This window comes from Cydia strobilella, chromosome 21 (assembly GCF_947568885.1).
Source record: "Cydia strobilella chromosome 21, ilCydStro3.1, whole genome shotgun sequence".
NCBI lineage: Eukaryota > Metazoa > Arthropoda > Insecta > Lepidoptera > Tortricidae > Cydia > Cydia strobilella.
In genome coordinates this window covers 3,668,268-3,691,666 of record NC_086061.1, presented here as the reverse complement: position 1 = coordinate 3,691,666, position 23,399 = coordinate 3,668,268, and the positions used below count along the sequence as shown (strand labels likewise).

At 36.8% G+C, this 23,399-nt stretch overlaps 2 protein-coding genes across 2 annotated transcripts; both read left to right on the top strand.

Moving 5' to 3' along the window:
* Window positions 1–2,657: 2,657 nt before the first annotated feature.
* LOC134751248 (uncharacterized) lies at window positions 2,658–13,283 on the top strand. The gene is made up of 8 exons (XM_063686633.1): window positions 2,658–2,795; window positions 5,918–6,025; window positions 6,976–7,004; window positions 7,120–7,295; window positions 9,777–10,585; window positions 11,213–11,293; window positions 11,374–11,530; window positions 13,117–13,283. Exons 1-8 carry the CDS (start codon window positions 2,658–2,660, stop codon window positions 13,281–13,283), a joined length of 1,665 nt encoding a protein of 554 aa, XP_063542703.1.
* A 3,297-nt stretch (window positions 13,284–16,580) lies between these two features.
* LOC134750906 (uncharacterized) lies at window positions 16,581–22,494 on the top strand. The gene is made up of 8 exons (XM_063686144.1): window positions 16,581–16,689; window positions 17,737–17,966; window positions 18,508–18,828; window positions 19,401–19,512; window positions 20,366–20,434; window positions 20,593–20,810; window positions 21,360–21,542; window positions 22,131–22,494. The coding sequence occupies exons 1-8, from the start codon at window positions 16,653–16,655 to the stop codon at window positions 22,368–22,370; spliced, it is 1,410 nt and encodes a 469-aa protein (XP_063542214.1). The 5' UTR covers window positions 16,581–16,652; the 3' UTR covers window positions 22,371–22,494.
* Window positions 22,495–23,399: the final 905 nt, after the last annotated feature.

Genomic DNA, 23,399 nt, shown 5'->3' with positions numbered 1-23,399 from the left:
CAAAATACTTATAATAGGCTCTACTTATGAGTGTAGATGAAGAGTTGAAGACATAGTATATATTCTCATAAATTTAATCATTTCTGCAGGTTACATTATTTGGGTTCCAAACGTTTATGTATATTTTATTGAATTTGCAATATATAATCGAGATTGAAAACAAATCAGAAGTAAGTATTTGATAAAATCGTCATAAGTAAATTAATCGACTTTGTATTGTAGGTTATAAAGATTCATTTTCGTTTTACAGTTTCAAACAACTTTGGTTAGAATTTTCTTTGCAATTTGGAATACCAAGAACCTCATATTACTGGTAACTGTGAGCATTGCCTGTGAAAATTTCTATAAAAACATAAAACTGGCTGAAAGTTCCTGTGCTCAGATTTTAAGCAGTGCTGTACCTACAGGTAAATGTATACCATGTTAAAGCAAATAAATGCCTATTTCTATTTCTAAATAATAATTATCATTCGCTTGCCCTGATCCCATTCATTTGGGTTCGGCGCAGCATGTCTTTTTCTTCCATACCTCTCGTCCGTCATCTCATCATTCACTCGCGTTCGTTTCATATCGTCTCTCACACAGTCCATCCGCCTTTTCCGCGGTTTTCCTCTCCCATTACTTTCCTCCACATTCATTCGTAATACCTTTCTCGTCACATGACTTTCATCCCTCCGCATCACATGTCTGTACCACGCTAGGCGATTCGCTCTTCTATTTCTAAATATAGGAATATTTATACTGATTTAAACTAACACGATTTTCACTCATAACTTTAAAACTAACACGGGAGTTAATCGCGAGTGCCGTGTTAGTTTAATAAAATAGAAATATGAAAGTTAACATACTCCTTTGTAAATTCAAAAGTGAATCGTTTAAGTATATCATATTTTGTTCCACAAAAGCAAAGTAATTTAGATTTTAACTGGTAAACATGGAAGCTAAAATATAGGTTAATTAAAAACCGGCTAAGTGCGAGTCGGACTCGCGCACGAAGGGGTTCCGTACCATTACGCAAAAAACGGCAAAAAAATAACGTTTGTCGTATGGGAGCCCCACTGTTGTTTTTAATATTTGTTGTTATAGCGGCAACAGAAAAACATCATCTGTGAAAATGTCGAGACGAGATACAGCCTGGTGACAGACAGTCGGACAGACGGACAGACAGACAAACAGACATGACGAATATATAAGGGTTCCGTTTTTTGCCATTTGGCTACGGAACCCTAAAAACACATGCATTTTACTTTTCTCGTATTCGAAATGAAAAGTAGAGTGTTTAACTCGGGTAAAAAGCATCATTTCTGCCACTTTAGAAACTTGTCCTATTTAATAAAAGTTAAAAATTAGGAATAAAACCTTCAAAAGGGTATCTGGGACTCAGGAGGGTAAGTAATTTGGATTTGCCGTATTTAGATACTCGTGTACCTTTGATGTATAGTATGTACAACACAAAACTCAACATTTTCAAAATTAGATTATTGATTAAAATTAATGTAATTGCTTGACGGCGGCTGACAAACAAATTATCATGATGTGTAATTTACCTACAAAACTATGGCTTTAAAATTTACCAAACCAACTTCGTATGATAAAAAACTCACTTAAAAAAATGACGTTTAGGTTAGGAATAGTGATGATTACATAATATTGCATCCATATGAATACGTCCAGAAATATTGACAACAATAATCCGATACTTCTTTATTAAAATTTTACCAATATTAGCATCGATATTTATAATTGTATGGAGTACTAAATAATCAATCCATGAATTTATATTTTTGTTAAATATATTGCAGTCCATTTTCTTCCATCGCTTATTATTGACAGTCAATATTTAGTAAGTCATACAATGAATTCTTAAACAGGAGTCATTCTTTTAATGTTTCTTTTAATATGATTATCTCGTTAATATCACTCTCCTGTGTCCCACTGTTTCATTGTATTATTAAAAGGTTTAAAGAGATTACACGAATAACAGGAGTTTTCAGCAAAGCTAACTAAAATAAAAAGTGATCAAGTCGTCAAGAACAAAATGCAGGTTTCAAACTGAGTACCTGATAAATAATATACTTGATCAAGATTTCCAAGCTATGCTGTTTCCGTTGAGCTTTGTACAGTTTTGCTTTTTAATGCCTAGGTTCAGTATCATTAACAATTTCATCACTCCTGACAACCATGTGTCTTTTTACATAAAGACCGTAATTGGTTGTATTATTCTCACGTCAAGCCACGTCTTTCGTTTTATATATTACAGTGAAGTTGCTAAGAGTTTAGGCGCTGATAATGTTGGTTATTTGCTTTATTTTGATTTTATGTATCTTTCTTTTTCGACAGTTATTACATATATCGTTAATTCATTCCAGAGAAGCTATGTCGTTGAACTTATTATCAAATTGCAACATGTGCTTGACGTAATAAAAATTGATAAACAAGAATTTCTCCGCAAACATAAGATCCAAAATTGGCTTAGTGTATCGATGATTATTATTACCTACGTGTTTTATTGGTTTCTTGTTTGTGATTTCAGTATTCTTGATTTGCTAATACAATTTAGTTTGGTAGTACCATTGATGATTTTTGATATACAAATAGTTCACATCACTCGATCTGTTGTATTGATCAAAAACGAGTTACTTGCTTGGATTTATAAAATGGAAGAATGTAAGGAAGTATACATTAAACCTGAAGAAAAAGTAGTTAATTTAGAGGTCTCGCAAAGCGATATGTTCAATGCATATACTGATATAATTAAAGCATTTCGTTTAAGCAACAAAGTGTATCAGTTTTCGGTAAGTTATGCCATTGAACGAATAAGAGAATATATTACAGAACAATATTATTGTATATTATGTAGGTAGCATTATTATGGTACAATTTAACACACATCTCAAATCAACCTAGTCCCATAGTAAGTTTTATAAGGCTTGTGTTGTATAATAAAGTATTTTCGGTTTGTATAGGTGGAAGCGCTGTTGGCATAGCGGTAAGAGCGTGCGACTTTCAACCCGGAGGTCGCGAGTTCAAACCCCTTCTCGTACCAATGAGTTTTTCGGAACTTATGTACGAAATATCATTTTATATTTACCAGTCGCTTTTCGGTGAAGGAAAACATCGTGAGGAAACCGGACTAATCACAACAAGGCCTAGTTTCCCCTCTGGGTAGAAAATTCAGATGGCAGCGGCTTTTGTAAAAACTAGTGCCTACGCCAATTATCGGGATTAATTGCCAAGCGGACCCCAGGCTCCTATGAGCCGTGGCAAAATGCCGGGATAACGCGAGGAAGAAGATGAACCGGTGGAAGGCTGTATTATATGAAGTTTTTCTGCAAAATACTTATAATAGGCTCTACTTATATAAGTACAATAATAAATTATATTCTCATATACTAATATATTCTCATAAATTTAATCATTTCTGCAGGTTACATTATTTGGGTTCCAAACGTTTATGTATATTTTATTGAATTTGCAATATATGATCGAGATTGAAAACAAATCAGACCCTGTAAGTATTTGATAAAATCGTCATAAGTAAATTAATAGACTTTGTATTGTAGGTTATAAAGATTCATTTTCGTTTTACAGTTTCTAACAACTTTGGTCAGAATTTTCTTTGTAGTTTGGAATATCAAGAACCTCATATTACTGGTAACCGTGAGCATTGCCTGTGAATTTTTTTATAAAAACATAAAACTAGCTGAAAGTTCCTGTGCTCAGATTTTAAGCAGTGCTGTACCTACAGGTAAATGTATACCATGTAAAATGCCTATTTCTATTTCTAAATCATCATCATCATTCGCTTGCCCTTATCCGATTCATTTGGGGTCGGCGCAGCATGTCTTTTTCTTCCATACCTCTCTCTCGCCCGTCATCTCATCATTCACTTGCGTTCGTTTCATATCGTCTCTCACACAGTCCATCTACCTTTTCCGCGGGTTTTCCTCTCCCGTTACTTTCCTCCACATTCATTCGTAATACCTTTCTCGTCACATGACTTTCATCCCTCCGCATCACAGTCATGTCCGTACCACGCTAGGTGATTCGCTCTTCTATTTCTAAATATAGGAATATTTATACTGCTTTAAACTAACACGATTTTCATTCATAACTTTAAAACTAACACGGGGCTTAATCGCGAGTGCCGTGTTAGTTTAATAAAATAGAAATATTTATTTGCTTGTACCTATGAAAGTTAACATACTCCTTTGTAATTTCATATTTTGTTCCACAAAAGCAAAGTAATTTAGATTTTAACTGGTAAACATGGAAGCTAAAACTTAGGTTAATTAAAAACCGGCTAAGTGCGAGTCGGACTCGCGCACGAAGGGGTTCCGTACCATTACGCAAAAACGGCAAAAAAATAACGTTTGTTGTATGGGAGCCCCACTGTTGTTTTTAATATTTGTTGTTATAGCGGCAACAGAAATACATCATCTGTGAAAATGTCAAGATGAGATACAGCCTGGTGACAGACAGACGGACAGACGGACAGACAGACAGACAGACATGACGAATCTATAAGGGTTCCGTTTTTTGCCATTTGGCTACGGAACCCTAATAACACATGCATTTTACTTTTCTCGCATTCGAAATGAAAAGTAGTGTTTAACTCGGGTAAAAAGCATAATTTCTGCCTCTTTAGAACCTTGTCCTATTTAATAAAAGTTAAAAATTTGGAATAAAACCTTCAAAAGTGCATCTGGGACTCAGGAGGGTAAGTAATTTGGATTTGCCGTATTTAGATACTCGTGTACAAAACAACATTTTCCAAATTATATTATTGATTAAAATTAATGTAATTGCTTCACGGCGGCTGACAAACAAATTATCATGATGTGTAATTTACCTACAAAACTATGGCTTTAAAATTTACCAACCCAACTTCGTATGATAAAAAATCACTTAAAAAAATGAGGTTTAGGTTAGGAATAGTGATGATTACATAATATAGCATCCATATGAATACGTCCAGAAATATTAATAACAATAATCCGATACTTATGAAATAAAACTATGAAAACGGATTATATCGCGTATATTGAATTTATAATACATCCCGACGTTTCGAACTCTTTACAGCGTTCGTGGTCAACGGTTGACTCCTTCCTCAGTCAACCGTTGACCACGAACGCTGTAAAGAGTTCGAAACGTCGGGATGTATTATAAATTCAATATACGCGATATAATCCGTTTTCATAGTTTTATTTCATGAGTAACTATCGCGGTAACCGAAGACAATAATCCGATACTTCTTTATTAAAATTTTACCAATATTAGCATCGATATTTATAATTGTATGGAGGACTAAATAATCAATCCATGAATTTATATTTTTGTCCATTTTCTTCCATTGCTTATTATTGACAGTCAATATTCAGTAAGTCATACAATGAATTCTTAAACAGGAGTCATTCTTTTAATGTTTCTTTTAATATGATTATCTCGTTAATATCACTTTCCTGTGCCCCACTGTTTCATTGTATTATTAAAAGGTTTAAAGAGATTACACGAATAACAGGAGTTTTCAGCAAAGCTAACTAAAATAAAAAGTGATCAAGTCGTCAAGAACAAAATGGAAATAAGCAGGTTTCAAACTGAGTACCTGATAAATAATATACTTGATCAAGATTTCCAAGCTATGCTGTTTCCGTTGAGCTTTGTACAGTCTTGCTTTTTAATGCCTAGGTTCAGTATCATTAACAATTTCATCACTCCTGACAACCATGTGTCTTTTTACATAAAGACCGTAATTGGTTGTATTATTCTCACGTCAAGCCACGTCTTTCGTTTTATATATTACAGTGAAGTTGCTAAGAGTTTAGGCGCTGATAATGTTGGTTATTTGCTTTATTTTGATTTTATGTATCTTTCTTTTTCGACAGTTATTACATATATCGTTAATTCATTCCAGAGATGCTATGTCGTTGAACTTATTATCAAATTGCAACATGTGCTTGACGTAATAAAAATGGATAAACAAGAATTTCTCCGCAAACATAAGATCCAAAATTGGCTTAGTGTATCGATGATTATTATTACCTACGTGTTTTATTGGTTTCTTGTTTGTGATTTCAGTATTCTTGATTTGCTAATACAATTTAGTTTGGTAGTACCATTGATGATTTTTGATATACAAATAGTTCACATCACTCGATCTGTTGTATTGATCAAAAACGAGTTACTTGCTTGGATTTATAAAATGGAAGAATGTAAGGAAGTATACATTAAACCTGAAGAAAAAGTAGTTAATTTAGAGGTCTCGCAAAGCGATATGTTCAATGCATATGCTGATATAATTAAAGCATTTCGTTTAAGCAACAAAGTGTATCAGTTTTCGGTAAGTTATGCCATTGAACGAATAAGAGAATATATTACAGAACAATATTATTGTATATTATGTAGGTAGCATTATTATGGGACAATTTAACACACATCTCAAATCAACCTAGTCCCATAGTAAGTTTTATAAGGCTTGTGTTGTATAATAAAGTATTTGCGGTTTGTATAGGTGGAAGCGCTGTTGGCATAGCGGTAAGAGCGTGCGACTTTCAACCCGGAGGTCGCGAGTTCAAACCCCTTCTCGTACCAATGAGTTTTTCGGAACTTATGTACGAAATAACATTTTATATTTACCAGTCGCTTTTCGGTGAAGGAAAACATCGTGAGGAAACCGGACTAATCACAACAAGGCCTAGTTTCCCCTCTGGGTAGAAAATTCAGATGGCAGCGGCTTTTGTAAAAACTAGTGCCTACGCCAATTATCGGGATTAATTGCCAAGCGGACCCCAGGCTCCTATGAGCCGTGGCAAAATGCCGGGATAACGCGAGGAAGAAGATGAACCGGTGGAAGCCTGTATTATATGAAGTTTTTCTGCAAAATACTTATAATAGGCTCTACTTATATAAGTACAATAATATATTATATTCTCATATACTAATATATTCTCATAAATTTAATCATTTCTGCAGGTTACATTATTTGGGTTCCAAACGTTTATGTATATTTTATTGAATTTGCAATATATGATCGAGATTGAAAACAAATCAGACCCTGTAAGTATTTGATAAAATCGTCATAAGTAAATTAATCGACTTTGTATGTATATTATAAAGATTCATTTTCGTTTTACAGTTTCTAACAACTTTGGTCAGAATTTTCTTTGTAGTTTGGAATATCAAGAACCTCATATTACTGGTAACCGTGAGCATTGCCTGTGAAAATTTCTATAAAAACATAAAACTAGCTGAAAGTTCCTGTGCTCAGATTTTAAGCAGTACTGTACCTACAGGTAAATGTATACCATGTTAAAGCAAATAAATGCCTATCTCTATTTGTAAATCATCATCATCATTCGCTTGCCCTGATCCCATTCATTTGGGGTCGGCGCAGCATGTCTTTTTCTTCCATGCCTCTCTCGTCCGTCATCTCATCATTCACTCGCGTCCGTTTCATATCGTCTCTCACACAGTCCATCTACCTTTTCCGCGGGTTTTCCTCTCCCGTTACTTTCCTCCACATTCATTCGTAATACCTTTCTCGTCACATGACTTTCATCCCTCCGCATCACAGTCATGTCCGTACCACGCTAGGTGATTCGCTCTTCTATTTCTAAATATAGGAATATTTATACTGCTTTAAACTAACACGATTTTCATTCATAACTTTAAAACTAACACGGGGCTTAATCGCGAGTGCCGTGTTAGTTTAATGAAATAGAAATATTTATTTGCTTGTACCTATGAAAGTTAACATACTCCTTTGTAATTTCAAAAGTGAATTGTTTAAGTATATCATATTTTGTTCCACAAAAGCAAAGTAATTTAGATTTTAACTGGTAAACATGGAAGCTAAAACTTAGGTTAATTAAAAACCGGCTAAGTGCGAGTCGGACTTTGTATGGGAGCCCCACTGTTGTTTTTAATATTTGTTGTTATAGCGGCAACAGAAATACATCATCTGTGAAAATGTCAAGATGAGATACAGCCTGGTGACAGACAGACGGACAGACGGACAGACAGACAGACAGACATGACGAATCTATAAGGGTTCCGTTTTTTGCCATTTGGCTACGGAACCCTAAAAACACATGCATTTTACTTTTCTCGTATTCGAAATGAAAAGTAGTGTTTAACTCGGGTAAAAAGCATCATTTCTGCTTCTTTAGAACCTAGTCCTATTTAATAAAAGTTAAAAATTTGGAATAAAACCTTCAAAAGGGCATCGGGGACTCAGGAGGGTAAGTAATTTGGATTTGCCGTATTTAAATACTCGTGTACCTTTAATGTATAGTATGTACAACACAAAACTCAACATTTTCCAAATTAGATTATTGATTAAAATTAATGTAATTGCTTCACGGCGGCTGACAAACAAATTATCATGATGTTCAATTTACCTACAAAACTACGGCTTTAAAATTTACCAAACCAACTTCGTATGATAAAAAACTCACTTAAAAAAATGACGTTTAGGTTAGGAATAGTGATGATTACATAATATTACATTCATATGAATACGTCCAGAAATATTGACAACAATAATCCGATACTTCTTTATTAAAATTTTACCAATATTAGCATCGATATTTATAATTGTATGGAGGACTAAATAATCAATCCATGAATTTATATTTTTTAACCGACTTGAGGAATCGAGGGAACTCCTCAAATGTGAAAGGCCTGTATAGTGATTTTTGTATTTTTATCAACAAATCCAGCATTTCCATTTTAAAAAGTGACATTTGATGAAGTGGAACTGCTGATGAATGATGATCAGAATGGAACTCTTTAATGACGCATAGTTTACGTTTGGCAATTTATCCTCTTCTTTATGTTCGTTAAGCAACTTAAGTTTTTAAGACATATTTTTGTCAAGCTCGAGTTCTGATGATGAGACCCATGAGGAACCGAGGGAACTCCTCAAATGTGAAAGGCATACATATTGTTATTTTTGTATTTTCATCAACAAATCCAGCATTTACATTTAAAAAAGTGACATTTGATGAAGTGGAACTGCTGATGATGATCAGAATGGAACTATTCAATGACACATAGTTCACGTTTGGCGATTTGTTCTCTTCCTTATGGACCCAGACCCAAACTTGGACCCGGACTCGGACCCGGACCCGGGTCTGGACATGGACCCCAACTCGGATCCGGACCCGGACCGAACTCTGACCCAAACTTGGACCCGGACAGCCGGACACGGACCTGGACCCGGAAATGCTACTAGAAAAGTGGGTTAGGTTAGGTTAGAACTGTGACCCTTACAGAAACGAAATGCTATCAGAAAAGTAGGTTAGGTTAGATTAGAACTGCGACCCTTACAAAAACGAAATGCTACTAGAAAAGTGGGTGGTTAAACCTCCTTTTCTACATTATTAGGCAATATTATGATAATTAGGCAATTAGGCAAAATTATTCAAAAGATGGATTAGGATAATTAGGCAAAAGATGCTGTCTTTTTAATTTCATTGTCTGGAATCTAAGAGTGCACCATCAACAATAAGTAAACTTTCAGCGGCATCCCCCATTGAAGTCGGTTTTTTTTTCTTTAAAATTATGTTAAATATATTACAGTCGATTTTCTTCATCGCTTATTATTGACAGTCAATATTCATTAAGTTATACAATGAATTCTTAAACAGGAGTCATTCTTTTAATGTTTCTTTTAATATGATTATCTCGTTAATATCACTTTCTTGTGTCCCACTGTTTCATTGTATTATTAAAAGGTTTAAAGAGATTACACGAATAACACGAGTTTTCAGCAAAGCTAACTAAAATAAAAAGTGATCAAGTCGTCAAGAACAAAATGGAAATAAGCAGGTTTCAAACTGAGTACCTGATAAATAATATACTTGATCAAGATTTCCAAGCTATGCTGTTTCCGTTGAGCTTTGTACAGTATTGCTTTTTAATGCCTAGGTTCAGTATCATTAACAATTTCATCACTCCTGCCAACCATGTGTCTTTTTACATAAAGACCATAATTGGTTGTATTATTCTCACGTTAAGCCACGTCTTTCGTTTTATATATTACAGTGAAGTTGCTAAGAGTTTAGGCACTGATAATGTTGGTTATTTGCTTTATTTTGATTTTATGTATCTTTCTTTTTCGACAGTTATTACATATATCGTTAATTCATTCCAGAGAAGCTATGTCGTTGAACTTATTATCAAATTGCAACATGTGCTTGACGTAATAAAAATCGATAAACAAGAATTTCTCCGCAAACATAAAATCCAAAATTGGCTTAGTGTATCGTTGATTATTATTACCTACGTGTTTTATTGGCTTCTTGTGTGTGATTTCAGTATTCTTGATTTGCTAATACAATTTATGTTGGTAGTACCATTGATGATTTTTGATATACAAATAGTTCACGTCACTCGATCTGTTGTATTGATCAAAAACGAGTTACATGCTTGGATTTATAAAATGGAAGAATGTAAGGAAGTATACATTAAACCTAAAGAAAAAGTAGTTAATTTAGAGGTCTCGCAAAGCGATATGCTTAATGCATATACTGATATAATTAAAGCATTTCGTTTAAGCAACAAAGTGTATCAGTTTTCGGTAAGTTATGCCATTGAACGAATAAGAGAATATATTACAGAAGAATATTATTGTATATTATGTAGGTAGCATTATTATGGGACAATTTAACACACATCTCAAATCAACCTAGTCCCATAGTAAGTTATATAAGGCTTGTGTTGTAGAATAAAGTATTTTCGGTTTGTATAGGTGGAAGCGCAGTTGGCATAGCGGTAAGAGCGTGCGACTTTCTATCCGGAGGTCGCGAGTTCAAACCCCTTCTCGTACCAATGAGTTTTTCGGAACTTATGTACGAAATATCATTTTATATTTACCAGTCGCTTTTCGGTGAAGGAAAACATCGTGAGGAAACCGGACTAATCACAACAAGGCCTAGTTTCCCCTCTGGGTTGAAAATTCAGATGGCAGCGGCTTTCGTAAAAACTAGTGCCTACGCCAATTATCGGGATTAATTGCTAAGCGGACCCCAGGCTCCTATGAGCCGTGGCAAAATGCCGGGATGACGCGAGGGAGAAGATGAACCGGTGGAAGCCAGTATTATATGATTTTTTTCTGCAAAATACTTATAATAGGCTCTACCTTATGAGTGTAGATGAATAGTTGAAGACATAGTATATATTCTCATAAATTTAATCATTTCTGCAGGTTACATTATTTGGGTTCCAAACGTTTATGTATATTTTATTGAATTTGCAATATATAATCGAGATTGAAAACAAATCAGAAGTAAGTATTTGATAAAATCGTCATAAGTAAATTAATCGACTTTGTATTGTAGGTTATAAAGATTCATTTTCGTTTTACAGTTTCAAACAACTTTGATTAGAATTTTCTTTGTACTTTGGAATATCAAGAACCTCATATTACTGGTAACCGTGAGCATTGCCTGTGAAAATTTCTATAAAAACATAAAACTAGCTGAAAGTTCCTGTGCTCAGATTTTAAGCAGTGCTGTACCTACAGGTAAATGTATACCATGTTAAAGCAAATAAATGCCTATTTCTATTTCTAAATCATCATCATCATTCGCTTGCCCTTATCCGATTCATTTGGGGTCGGCGCAGCATGTCTTTTTCTTCCATACCTCTCTCTCGCCCGTCATCTCATCATTCACTCGCGTTCGTTTCATATCGTCTCTCACACAGTCCATCTACCTTTTCCGCGGGTTTTCCTCTCCCGTTACTTTCCTCCACATTCATTCGTAATACCTTTCTCGTCACATGACTCATCCCTCCGCATCACATGTCCGTACCACGTTAGGTGATTCGCTCTTCTATTTCTAAATATAGGAATATTTATACTGCTTTAAACTAACACGATTTTCATTCATAACTTTAAAACTAACACGGGGCTTAATCGCGAGTGCCGTGTTAGTTTAATAAAATAGAAATATTTATTTGCTTGTACCTATGAAATTAAAAACTGTAATAGATGTCATATATTAAAGAAAAAGTGACGAAGCCCTCCAGTGGTGAAGGCCGGATATATAGTAGTGTGACTACTTAAAAAAAAAAAAAAAAAAACAAAAAAAAAAAAAAAAAAAAATTTGTTCCCAAATTTGTTCGTTTGTACCTATGAAAGTTAACATACTCCTTTGTAATTTCAAAAGTGAATTGTTTAAGTATATCATATTTTGTTCCACAAAAGCAAAGTAATTTAGATTTTAACTGGTAAACATGGAAGCCAAAACTTAGGTTAATTAAAAATAACGTTTTCCCCTCACTAGCTCGGAAAGCCGTCTTTTATCCTTTAAAACAAGCGGGGGAAAACGCATTTTATCCACTAGTGGGGAAAGTAATTTGACCTTGGATGGAGCGTGTTTAAGTAGCTTTTGACAGATAACAAAACGTAAAACGCTCATAATAATGGTTCGTTCGATATAATTTATCATTAAATAAATGGTTTGAGAATTTAATAAAAAAATACCAAATTTGGCTTTATTCAATGAACGTAAAAATACACAACTTCCAGAGTTTTCTGTTATAATATCTTATTATCGTAAAAAAAATTAGTGATTCCAGTGATGAAGATGATCTAACGCCTGTGGATGTTGCACTTTCCTCGCTATAGTGAGGGGAAAAGTTTTGTGTTACACACGGGTGCAAATGTATTTTACTTCTCGTGTGTTGAAACACTCGCTACGCTCAGGATTCTATTTTAGAACCACTCGCTTCGCTCGTGGTTCAACTATAGAATCCTTTCGCTTACTCGTGTATCAATTCCACACTCGCGGGTAAAATACAACTTTGCACCCTTGTATAACAAATAACTATTGTTGTTGTATGGGAGCTCCGCTTAAATATGTATTTCATGTTGTTTTTAGTACTTGTTGTTATAGCGGCAACAGAAATACATGATGTATGTATACTGTGAAAATTTCAACTCATATCTACAACTATATCATGAGATACAGCCTGGTGACAGACAGACGGACAGACGGACAGCGGCGTCTTAGTAATAGGGTCTCGTTTTTACCCTTTGGGTACGGAACCCTAAAAAGCAGAATACAGTAAAAATACTACAGTCCTTTTTTTGCGTTTATTTTCCAGATATGCGCAAGACTTGCAAAAACGTGCTGCGGCTGAACCGCGCGACACTGCGCAAATTGTCAGCGTTGGGCGTGTTTGAACTCGACGCTGCGTTGCCGCTGCGGCTACTCAGCGGCCTCGTGGCTTACATCGTTGTGTTGCTGCAGTTTGCCTTCTTGTCGTCTTAGAAACGCTGCTCTATCAGAAGCGTCTGTTTTGTTATTAGAACAACATTTCAAACAGAATTGCACCTTTATTTTAATCTTACTAATGTTATGTGATGTGTGATGTGTGTTACTAGTGTAATGGTTAAACTTGCACAAACATACACTATTAACTTTAGTTTTATGAAATGTATTTTAAGATAAAAATACGTGAAATGAAAAAAAAAGATGTTTAAAGGATGTTGTTTTTATTACATATCTCTCTATCTATAAATTATTTTGTTCGAAACTATATAAAGTTCCGATCCTCGTCCATGTTTCCTCTTTGCCAGCAACAAGCTAGCTGTATTCATTTTGTTTGGAAGTGTTAATGCCTTTCATAATGTACCAGTCACATAAACTACTAGTATACAATAATGATATAATCACGCTTTTTAATCTCGTACCCACTAAGGCCACTCAGCAAGCTTCGTGGCCTTAACACGGTACTCGACTGAAAAGCTCTCCATTATATCAGGATTGTATAAAATATTATTGCCGTAGGGATGTACCGACTAGTCGCCGACTAGTCGGGAAAGCCGACTATCCGGCCACATTTGTAGTCGGCGACTAGTCGGCGACTAGTCGGCAAAATTTGCCGAATAGTCGGCACTATTTAATCTTCAGGAAAGATAAGATTTTTATTTCAACTCTTTCAATTCTACTCTAACAAAAACAGTCTTTGATATTCTGTTGACGTTGAGAATCTCAACATTGAGAATACTTTGAGAATACAACATTGAGAATAACAACTTGAGATTGGCTGGCCGCTGGAGCCGATATAGCCGCCGGTGTCGGTGATGGTGTCGGCGGTAGTTGCGGCAGAGAAATGGAACGAGGTGATGAATCGCTAGATTTAATTGCAGCGGCCAGCTGAGGCATTTGGTGTTTGTGTTTATATTTGATATGATTTAGTAACGAGCACTGGGTGCACCTCACTTTATTTGCATCGCCTTCAGCATCTTCAAAAAAAGTCTACACTCGCGATTTCCTTTTCGACATTTTTCGTATTTATTAAGAGCACTATATGTATTATTTATTTAAGCAGTTATTACAATTTCTTGTTTTCGCTATGAAACACGAAAGGGCGACTAATAAATCACGAAAACTTAGGTAGACAAAACTAGTCATACGTAAACATGAACGCAAGACTTGTGCTGCCAGAGGGCCTTACTTACGTACTAATTTACAAGTGCGACAAAGAGGCAACACGTCGAACGTGGTTCGCGGTAGGCCCTCAGGAACGAGGCGACCGAAACGGTTCCGATTGCATCCAAACTCTGCCGAAACCAATGATCGGCCAAGCCGACTAGTCGGCCATCTGAGCGCCGACTAGTCGGCTAGTCGGCTAGTCGGCCAAATCACTAGTCGGTACATCACTAATTATTGGCTACGTTGCGTTGCCGTTCCCCACTACTACTTCCGCTATGTTACTACTTGTAGTCCAGAACACATTTGTCTGCCCAATCCTTCACTTGATTGTTGATCCTTTGCTTAATACTTATTAAGTCGATAAGAATGGAACAATGATTTACCCTTTCCGAAATATTGGTATGATGGAAAGGGACAAACGATTATTAGCGGCTTGTCAACTTTAGTAGACGTTTATGAATAAGGGGGGTTAGTCTTTATCAAATTGTCGGAAGACCTGGCACTGCTAAACTGGGATACAAGATTACAAACATGTCTTATGTGCGACAGTTGCTTTTACATTTCAATTTCGTTCCTGCAAAAACGTAGTAAGAAGTTTTCGAAATTTTTCATCTGAAAAATTTTAGAACCTTTCCGACGGCACAACTAAAATTCAATAAGTCGCTTCTAGAACACATTTCAATTATAACCAAAATATTTACTGATAATTTTGGAATCTTCCGCTTGGTTGGGTATCAATATTAGCACAAGGGGTTAAACAACAACTTTGCCCTCTTGTTGTAGAATAAATAAGTGTACGGCGTACACGCCTGGAGGCGGAGCAGATTCAGATTCAGATTCAGATTTTTTATTTATAAACATACATTAATAAGGGAGCGTAGAGAACGAGTTGCGTGTGCCGTAGGAATGAGCTGGAACGAGGCCAAGATGGTTGCTCGAGATAGAAAGGCGTGGAGGGATCTTGTGGAGGCCCTATGCACCTCCGGGGTGCCTTAGGTTTGTGTACTGTACCTAAATATAACCTACTGCCGGTGTACCGCCTTTTATGTTTTGCGAACTTGGCTGACACACTGCCGTGTGCCTAGATAAGCAAACAGAGACGTATAATTAAACATGCATTTCGTCATCATCATTGAAGATTATGCTTCTATTTGTAACTAAGCAAATACGTGGTATTTTAATAATTAAAAAGTTCGCTCTTGAAATTCCTTAGATCATAATGTTTTATGCTATTGCATTGTATAAAACAAGACAAAATTGTACACACCATTTATCTTAGACTTAAATCTCTTGGAATGGGTACGTAGCTACAATACATTGTTTGTGCAACGTAGGGGGTAAGTGAAATATTGTACGGGAGTCTGTATATTCACGACAGCCGCAAGCTGGAGTGAATTAGAGACTAGAGTAACAATATTCTTAACCCCGGAGTTGCACACAATGTTTTTCATCACACTTGCGAAGAAAAAACTAAATTTTAAGCGAAATCATTCTTATATACGTTGACATTTCGCACGTTCGTTCGCCATATTGCAATTTTTTGGCAGTTTAGGCATCGAAGGCATAGACCCATCGACATTCAGCCACAATTGAAAATTGTGCAAAAACCGATTTCGTTGAAATTTGGCATAGAGCATAGAGATAGTTTGAGTCCCGGAGATTCTGAAGCACATAGGATAGTTTTTATCCCGAAAATCATCCCTTAAGGGTCAAAAGCGGGGTGGAATTAAGGTAATTAATAAATTTCCTGATAATTTGTGTAAGCAATTAAGCATATGCTTAAATTGAATGATTGCTATTAAACTTTATCCAGACGCCATTCTTATTCTAGCCGCGGTTACTAAGTCCACGCAGACGAAGTCGCGGGCAAAAGCTAGTATTATATATATCTTATCTCAAAAATTAACTATACCCTGGTCTCTGGTAAAAGTTAAAGTTTGCACATCGTGAATATCATGATTATCATGTTGCTTACTCGCCAGCAGCACTGCCGTGCCTTCGCAAATCACGTTGTATGTGGTAATACCTAAATGATGCTAGTGATGCTACCCTGGTATTTGCTTTAGCTTACCGTCGGCCGTGATAATGTAAGTAGATATCATGTCTGTAAAATTCTCATCAATATTATCAGTAGTGCACACGATGGGGTAGGATAAAGTGAATTGGTGAATGTGGCGTAGATTTGAGACCTAAATATAAACAATGTCTTTCTTTAGGCAATTCCTTTGTACTGTCGTGGGTAAGTAACACTCTAGACGATAACTCTTTAATGAAAACTATTCGATACCGTGGACGAAAACAAGTAGACTGACAGTGTCTATAAAAAGTCGCGTTCCTTAAATGTTTAAACATTACAAACAGCTTCTTTGGGCCATACTTGTCCATAGGTTTTCAAGTTAAATTGCAGTGACAAAGACATTATATTTTCTCTTACTGTTTACCAAAGGGTAGGTAAGTTGTATAGCTGGGTGAACAGTCAACAAAAGGTTATTTTCAATTCAATTCAAAATCTTTATTCAAGTAGGTTGTACAAGTAGGCATAGCAACAAGCACTATCGAATAAATAGTCGTACAAATATATCGTAAATATAAATTACATAGCCGTCCACGTTTAAAGATAAGATGGATTTGTTCTGTTGACTATCTTTTTTACCCAGTTCCAACAAACAAGCGTAAAGCCCACCTATATGTATAGTTAGTAAACACCGTATCTTTTCGCCGCGTGCAACTTCAAAAGTGGTCACAAGAAATTGCTGAAGATCCGACACTGTAAATCTTTTGGTGCTAGGTGGGAATTCTGGTTTTTTTCTTCAAAATAGATGCCAATTCTATTTTATACTACGTCGGTGGCAAACAAGCATACGGCCCGCCTGACGATAAGCAGTCTCCGTAGACTATGGACGCCTGCAACTCCAGAGATTTTAGCTACTAATGACAATTTAAAGAATTAGCTGATCCAGCTTGTTCAGGTTTAGCGACTGACTCCATCATCCTGACTAGATTCTTCACACTGGCGCTGCTACCAACGATGGGAGACAGCGCTAAAGATTTGCAAAACGCCGTCTCGCTTGCACACCTACCGTCGCAGTATCAGGTGGCAGCGCAAGTGGGACAACCTCCTTAATCCCTTGAGTCTCGGTGGTTCGTCAGAAGAGTTACCTTTAGGTTCTACGGACGCTGCGATATCCCACATATAAAATGTATAAAAGTCCAAATCCCCTAACCAAAAGGATTCGATATTACAAAGTATTGGCACTCGAGGGGTTTATGTTAGTCTATCTTCCAGTGAGCTACTCTTGCCTGACGTTGGGAGTGACGTTCACATGGCCCTCATCAACCCTCCTGCTGTTCCGCTCCGAGAACACCACGCTGCACCGCCCCATGACGGAGACCGAGCAGGCTCTCTTGGGGAGCCTGTCCTCCATTGGAGCCATGATCGCTACACCAGTCGCCGGCTTTCTTTCGGATGTGAAAGGACGGAAATTTTGCGTGGTTGTGATGTCGTTGATGCACGTTGTGAGTATTTGTCTAAAGTGAAATGTACTTATAAGTAGATCTCTAGCTCTACTTGGTTAAATCCATGTAGACCGTGGGAATAATTATTTATGGAATGGGGAGTTAATTATCAAAATGGAAATTGTATAACAAATCCATTTAAAACCAAATTTCAATTGTTTATCTTCAAAAAAAATTTTTAAAAAATCGTACTTGGAAAGTAAAATGCTCTAGTGCAAAAACTTTTCAGCTCTAGAGCACTATACTTTCTAAGTCTTTTCTTTTTTTTACGATAGGCAATTAAATTTTTGGTTATAGGATTTTTTGTTTATGTGATAGTCAGCAAACGAGCAGACGAGCCGCCTGATGGGAAGCAGCCATCGTCGCCCATGGACATAAGCAACATCACAGGAGCCACTTAAGCATTGCCGACCCTTGAGAACCCTAAATATACCCGCTACCTACTTAATACCTTATTAAACTGTCTTTTGTTCAATACTTAACTTTCTGCTTTGACTTGGTTAACAATCTACTATTGAGCGATACATAAATTGTTCCACAGATCTGCTGGTCAATGATAATAACCTCAAACCGAGTGGAAGTGGTGCTCACAGCGCTGTTCGTATCAGGGATCGGCTGCGGCGCCTACTTCGTCACCCCTGTCTATATCAGCGACTTCTGCCAAGAATCCATAAGAGGCCAGATGACTTCAGGGGCCGTAGTCTTCTACTCAATAGGAACGATAATCTCGTACATAGCTGGTGGATTTTTGGACTACTTCAAGAATGTCTACGCTTGTCTCGGAATTTCGGTGCTTGGGGTCATCCTGCTAAGTCTGATGAAAGAGTCGCCTTTGTTCCTGATGATAAAAGGGAGAGAACAGGTATTCAACTTTCAATTATGCTTTTTATTTTCAAATATAAAAGGGCGCCCAGTTCATTTTTAGGGTTCGTAATCACCTAGAAACCCTTATAATTTCGCCATGTTCGTCTTTCCGCGACTTTGCTCCGTGATCGTTTATTAGTGCTAGAAAGCTGCAATTTCCGAGATAATTTGACCCAAGTGTGGGGTATCGTTGGATAGGTCTTTCAAAATAAATGTGAGTCTCCAAAAAGCATTTTTTGATAAAGTTAATATTATCGGAAATAATGGCTCCAAAAGAAAAAAAAGTGTCCCCCTCCCCTCTAAGTTTTGAACCATAGGTCCAAAAAATATGGAATAATCGTGAAACAAAAGCGTCATAAATACTTTCAATGAAGTCCAGCCGTTTTTGAGTTATTGCAAAAATCTTCTCTTCTTAGTACAAAGACGTACAAAGCGCCGCAAAGATCCCCATGCTTGTAATGTACATGTCATGATACTTACTAATAGCCCCCGTTTGGCCTGTTCTGACAGAATGGTAACTACGAGCATGGCCCGACATGCTCTTGGCCGATTTTTGGTTTTATTTTGCAGGAAGCCAAAGAGTCTCTAGCTTTCTTCAGAAACGTGAGTCCCGATTCGAAGGAGGTGCTACAAGAGGTAGAAACCATTCGGCGCGGACTAAACCCTGATCTGGACGACCCAGGTGACACAGCAATATAAAACCTAATTTAGGCTGACATAGAGAAGTCTCCTTAAATTTTAATTACTTTTTTCTACTCAACTATAATGGTTGAATTAAGATTTCGTATCAGTAAGGTTTCGTATTTCGTATCGTACTATAATCAAGTACTTTTCATGTATGGGCTCCCAACTCAACTATAATATTCATTTCGAAACGGTTGAGTCAACTATAATGAATTTGACCAATCACGTGGCGCCGCGGTCCAGTGGAAAAGACAGCAACGCGCGACTATTTCATAAGTAATACCTATTCATATATTATGCACGCGTTGATGTCTTTTGTACTACCTAATTTTCTTTAATTATATAGATTTTATAGTAGAAAAGTATTATTTTAGATGACTTGTAGAAAAAGTGTTGTATACAATAAGGGTCTCTAATGTTTGACATGATTATTGAAAGTCATAATGTAATCATTGTCATATTATCATTAGTCATAATTTGGTTTTTCTCAGAAACGCGTAACTTTTGAGGATTGCCATAAAACAAACCTAATCTAACCTATCTATAGGATAACCCGAGAAAAATCCTGAAAAGTTAACGGTTTCAGAATTATGACTAATGATAATACAATTACATTACAATGACTTTCAATAGTTATGTCAAACAAAGGGACCCCATACAATAATAGTGATATAATCAAGCTTCTCAATCTCGTACCTTCAATAGGCCACTCAGCAAGCTTCGTGTACTCGACTGAAAAGCTATATCACGATTGTATAAAATACTATTAACTTAATTCAGGTGTTGCCATAATGCTTATCATCACCATCAGCTTACGAGAGTCAAAAGAAAATTATAAATGGTTTTTACAGGCACGCCAGAAGAGGAATGCAAACTGAAACCTACTTCGAAGAAGAATTTATCGTTGTTTCAGTTTATAAGTAAGTTACTTACCTGATTGTTTCGGACGAGCTCAAATCTTTTTGTACTGAAAATCTTTTAAACACGACATATTGTCGACCGGAGTAGTCGATTTTAATAATAATCAGGATAATTGATTTGTTGCTTACACAGGTTAAAAGATGGGCAATTTTTTCAGGAAAGTCCTACTCGACCCGACGCGCACTCGGCACCGCCGTAGTCCTCATGACACTGTCAATATTCCAAGGCCTAATCGTGGTGCAGGTGTACGCAGAGCCACTGTTCACCGAGGCCATTCCTAGCATGTCACCCACCATCTCCAGCATTCTGTTCTCCACGGTCACGTTCATAGTTGGCCTCGTGACAGCTTACCTTACTGACATTGTTGGGAGAAAGGTATCTTAATGTTTGTGATGAAGTGCCGATGGAAAGTTTCCAAAAATGTGTAGGTACCTAATTTTCTACATGGTAAAATGTTGACCACTTCTCACATTTTTGCAAGAGGATTGAAAGTTTCTATTCCCGAAATTTCCTTTGTTTCTGAAACTCTCCTTTTCCAACTTTTTGGAAACTTTTACATTTTTATGTTCCCTTGGTACGTTAGAACAACTGCATTTGTTTTCTCATAGTACTGTTTATCTTCAAGTCCTACACAGTGATACACAGAAGTAGGGTCGTTAAGCCAAAACTGTGATTTCATCTCAAACCGATTTCTTTCGTATTTACGCGCCACTCGCACACATTCATAACTCGAGGGCGAGCGGTGAATGGCTCAAATCCGGTAGGTCAGTATGTGTACGTGCGCAATCGGCTTGCCATGATCATGATCTCACAGTTCTGTCTTAAACGACCCTACCTTTGCCTACCTGTACTCCTGCGCTTCTAGAACTGAACGTACTTAAACCTTAGGTGTGACCTCGTATTCATCTTTCCATCTCTTTCCAGCCCTTAATGCTGTACTCATCTCTCGTCACATCGGTATTCTGCATTCTACTAGGCTCGCAGATCCATCTACGCTGGGCTCCTCATAGCGCCACTGCTGTCTTCATATACCTGTTCTGCGTGGCATATACCATGGGAGCGGGCACTATCCCTTACGTGACTAGTCCTGAGCTATTCCTTCCTGAGGTAATATTTTCTACCAAGTATTATTCAGACTAAAAAGACTGTGCTCAAATCTGTAATATCTCTGAATTCATTAGGTCATTTTATTTTTATGCATGTTCCTCGATTCACAAATAGGGTTGGATTGCGTTGGGAAATCCCATTGTCATCAAATCAGGATCCTAAAGAAATAGAGGGAACCCCTGAAATCCTATAGTGCTTTGTTTTTAGGGTTCCGTACCCAAAGGGTAAAAAACCGTCCACGTGTGAGTCGGATTCGCGCATGAATGTGTTTTGAAAATGCTCTTCCACGTCTATTAATGGGGTGTTTACAAGTTTTTCTAAGGGCCTGATACTCTTATTTCATAGAGAAAGATAGTCTTATTGCGATTCCTATAAGAGGAAAAAGAAAATAGTGTCATGCTTTGTCCTTATCACCGACCGGGTGGCATCATAGGTAGGAGGCGATGGCGAAATACCGAAATTTATAAGTGAAAGAGAAAAAATCCTATGCTGCCCAAATTTTATTCCTTCTCTTACCAACGGTCGCTCGGTGGCGCGTCTGTAACTACTTATATATACTTTGTCTATGATTTTTTCTTATTCTCCTAGGTAAAAAGCTTCGCCAACATGCTGGTTACGGAATGGATATGGCTCTGCACCTTTATCATCCTGTTCGTGTTCCAACCGCTCGTGTCCACCATTGGGCTGGGGCCAGTCTTCTACATTTTCGCTGCTATTTGCTTGGCTTCAGCAGTGTTTACACACTTTTGTTTGCCAGAAACTAAAGGATTGCCCGTCGATGAGATACAGATACTGTTTAGCAAGAAACGTAGTAGTAATTACGCATGATTGGTGTTTAGGGTTCCGTACCCAAAGGGTAAAAACGGGACCCTATTACTAAGACTCCGCTGTCCGTATGTCTGTCACCAGGCTGTATCTCATCAACCGTGACAGCTAGACAGTTGAAATTTTTACAGATGATGTATTTCTGTTGCCGCTATAACAAATACTAAAAAGTACGGAACCCTCGGCGGGCGAGTCCGTCTCGCACTTGTCCGGTTTTTTATTAAATGTGTATATCGTCGATTGATACCTTTGTACTTACATTAAAAACACAATGACGCTAATTTCAAGTCTCTCCCATATCTTTTTTTTTCTTTAATTAATTTATCGCTGACTGTACTTTGCTTTCCACAGGCATCTTATACTCATCGAGACAATTCTAACAATCCCAAACACAATTAGGTTGCGTTGTTTTCTAACAAAGTTCCCATTGTCACCTCCTGTCTCCATCATAAGATCAGCTCCATGTCATCATAATATTGCATTGTCATCTGATTTACATATATATAAAAAAATTCAGCTCAAATCGAATATATCGGAAAGTTGGTCAAATTTAGCTTCCAAGATTTGACCCACACTAACATACTTATATAATACAACTGTCATTTTTTTTTTTGTGACACACTTTTATTGCTGACTGTACTTCTTCTCATTTGCATGTCTATCGAGTACTTCTTGAGACCTTTCTAATGAGCCTAAACTTGATGTGTTTGTGTTTTTCCATCGAGGAGTTCCTTTGGCTACCTACCGGCTGCACCATCAGAACACCTCCATGTTAGCATATTATTGCATTGTCACCGGAATTACGATAGTACTCCAAATTTCAACTGAATCAGATACCGGGAAGTGATTCAAATTTTAGGTTCAAGATTTGAAGCACTATATAGGTACATATATACCTATATATACGCAGTGAAGCTAAATAAAAGTGTGTAAAAAGCTTGTAAAGAAACGACTTCGCTAGTTCTTCCTAAGACTCCGCTAATTACAAAATTTAAAGGTAATTATGCTAAGGAAATTTTAAAACTACCAGTT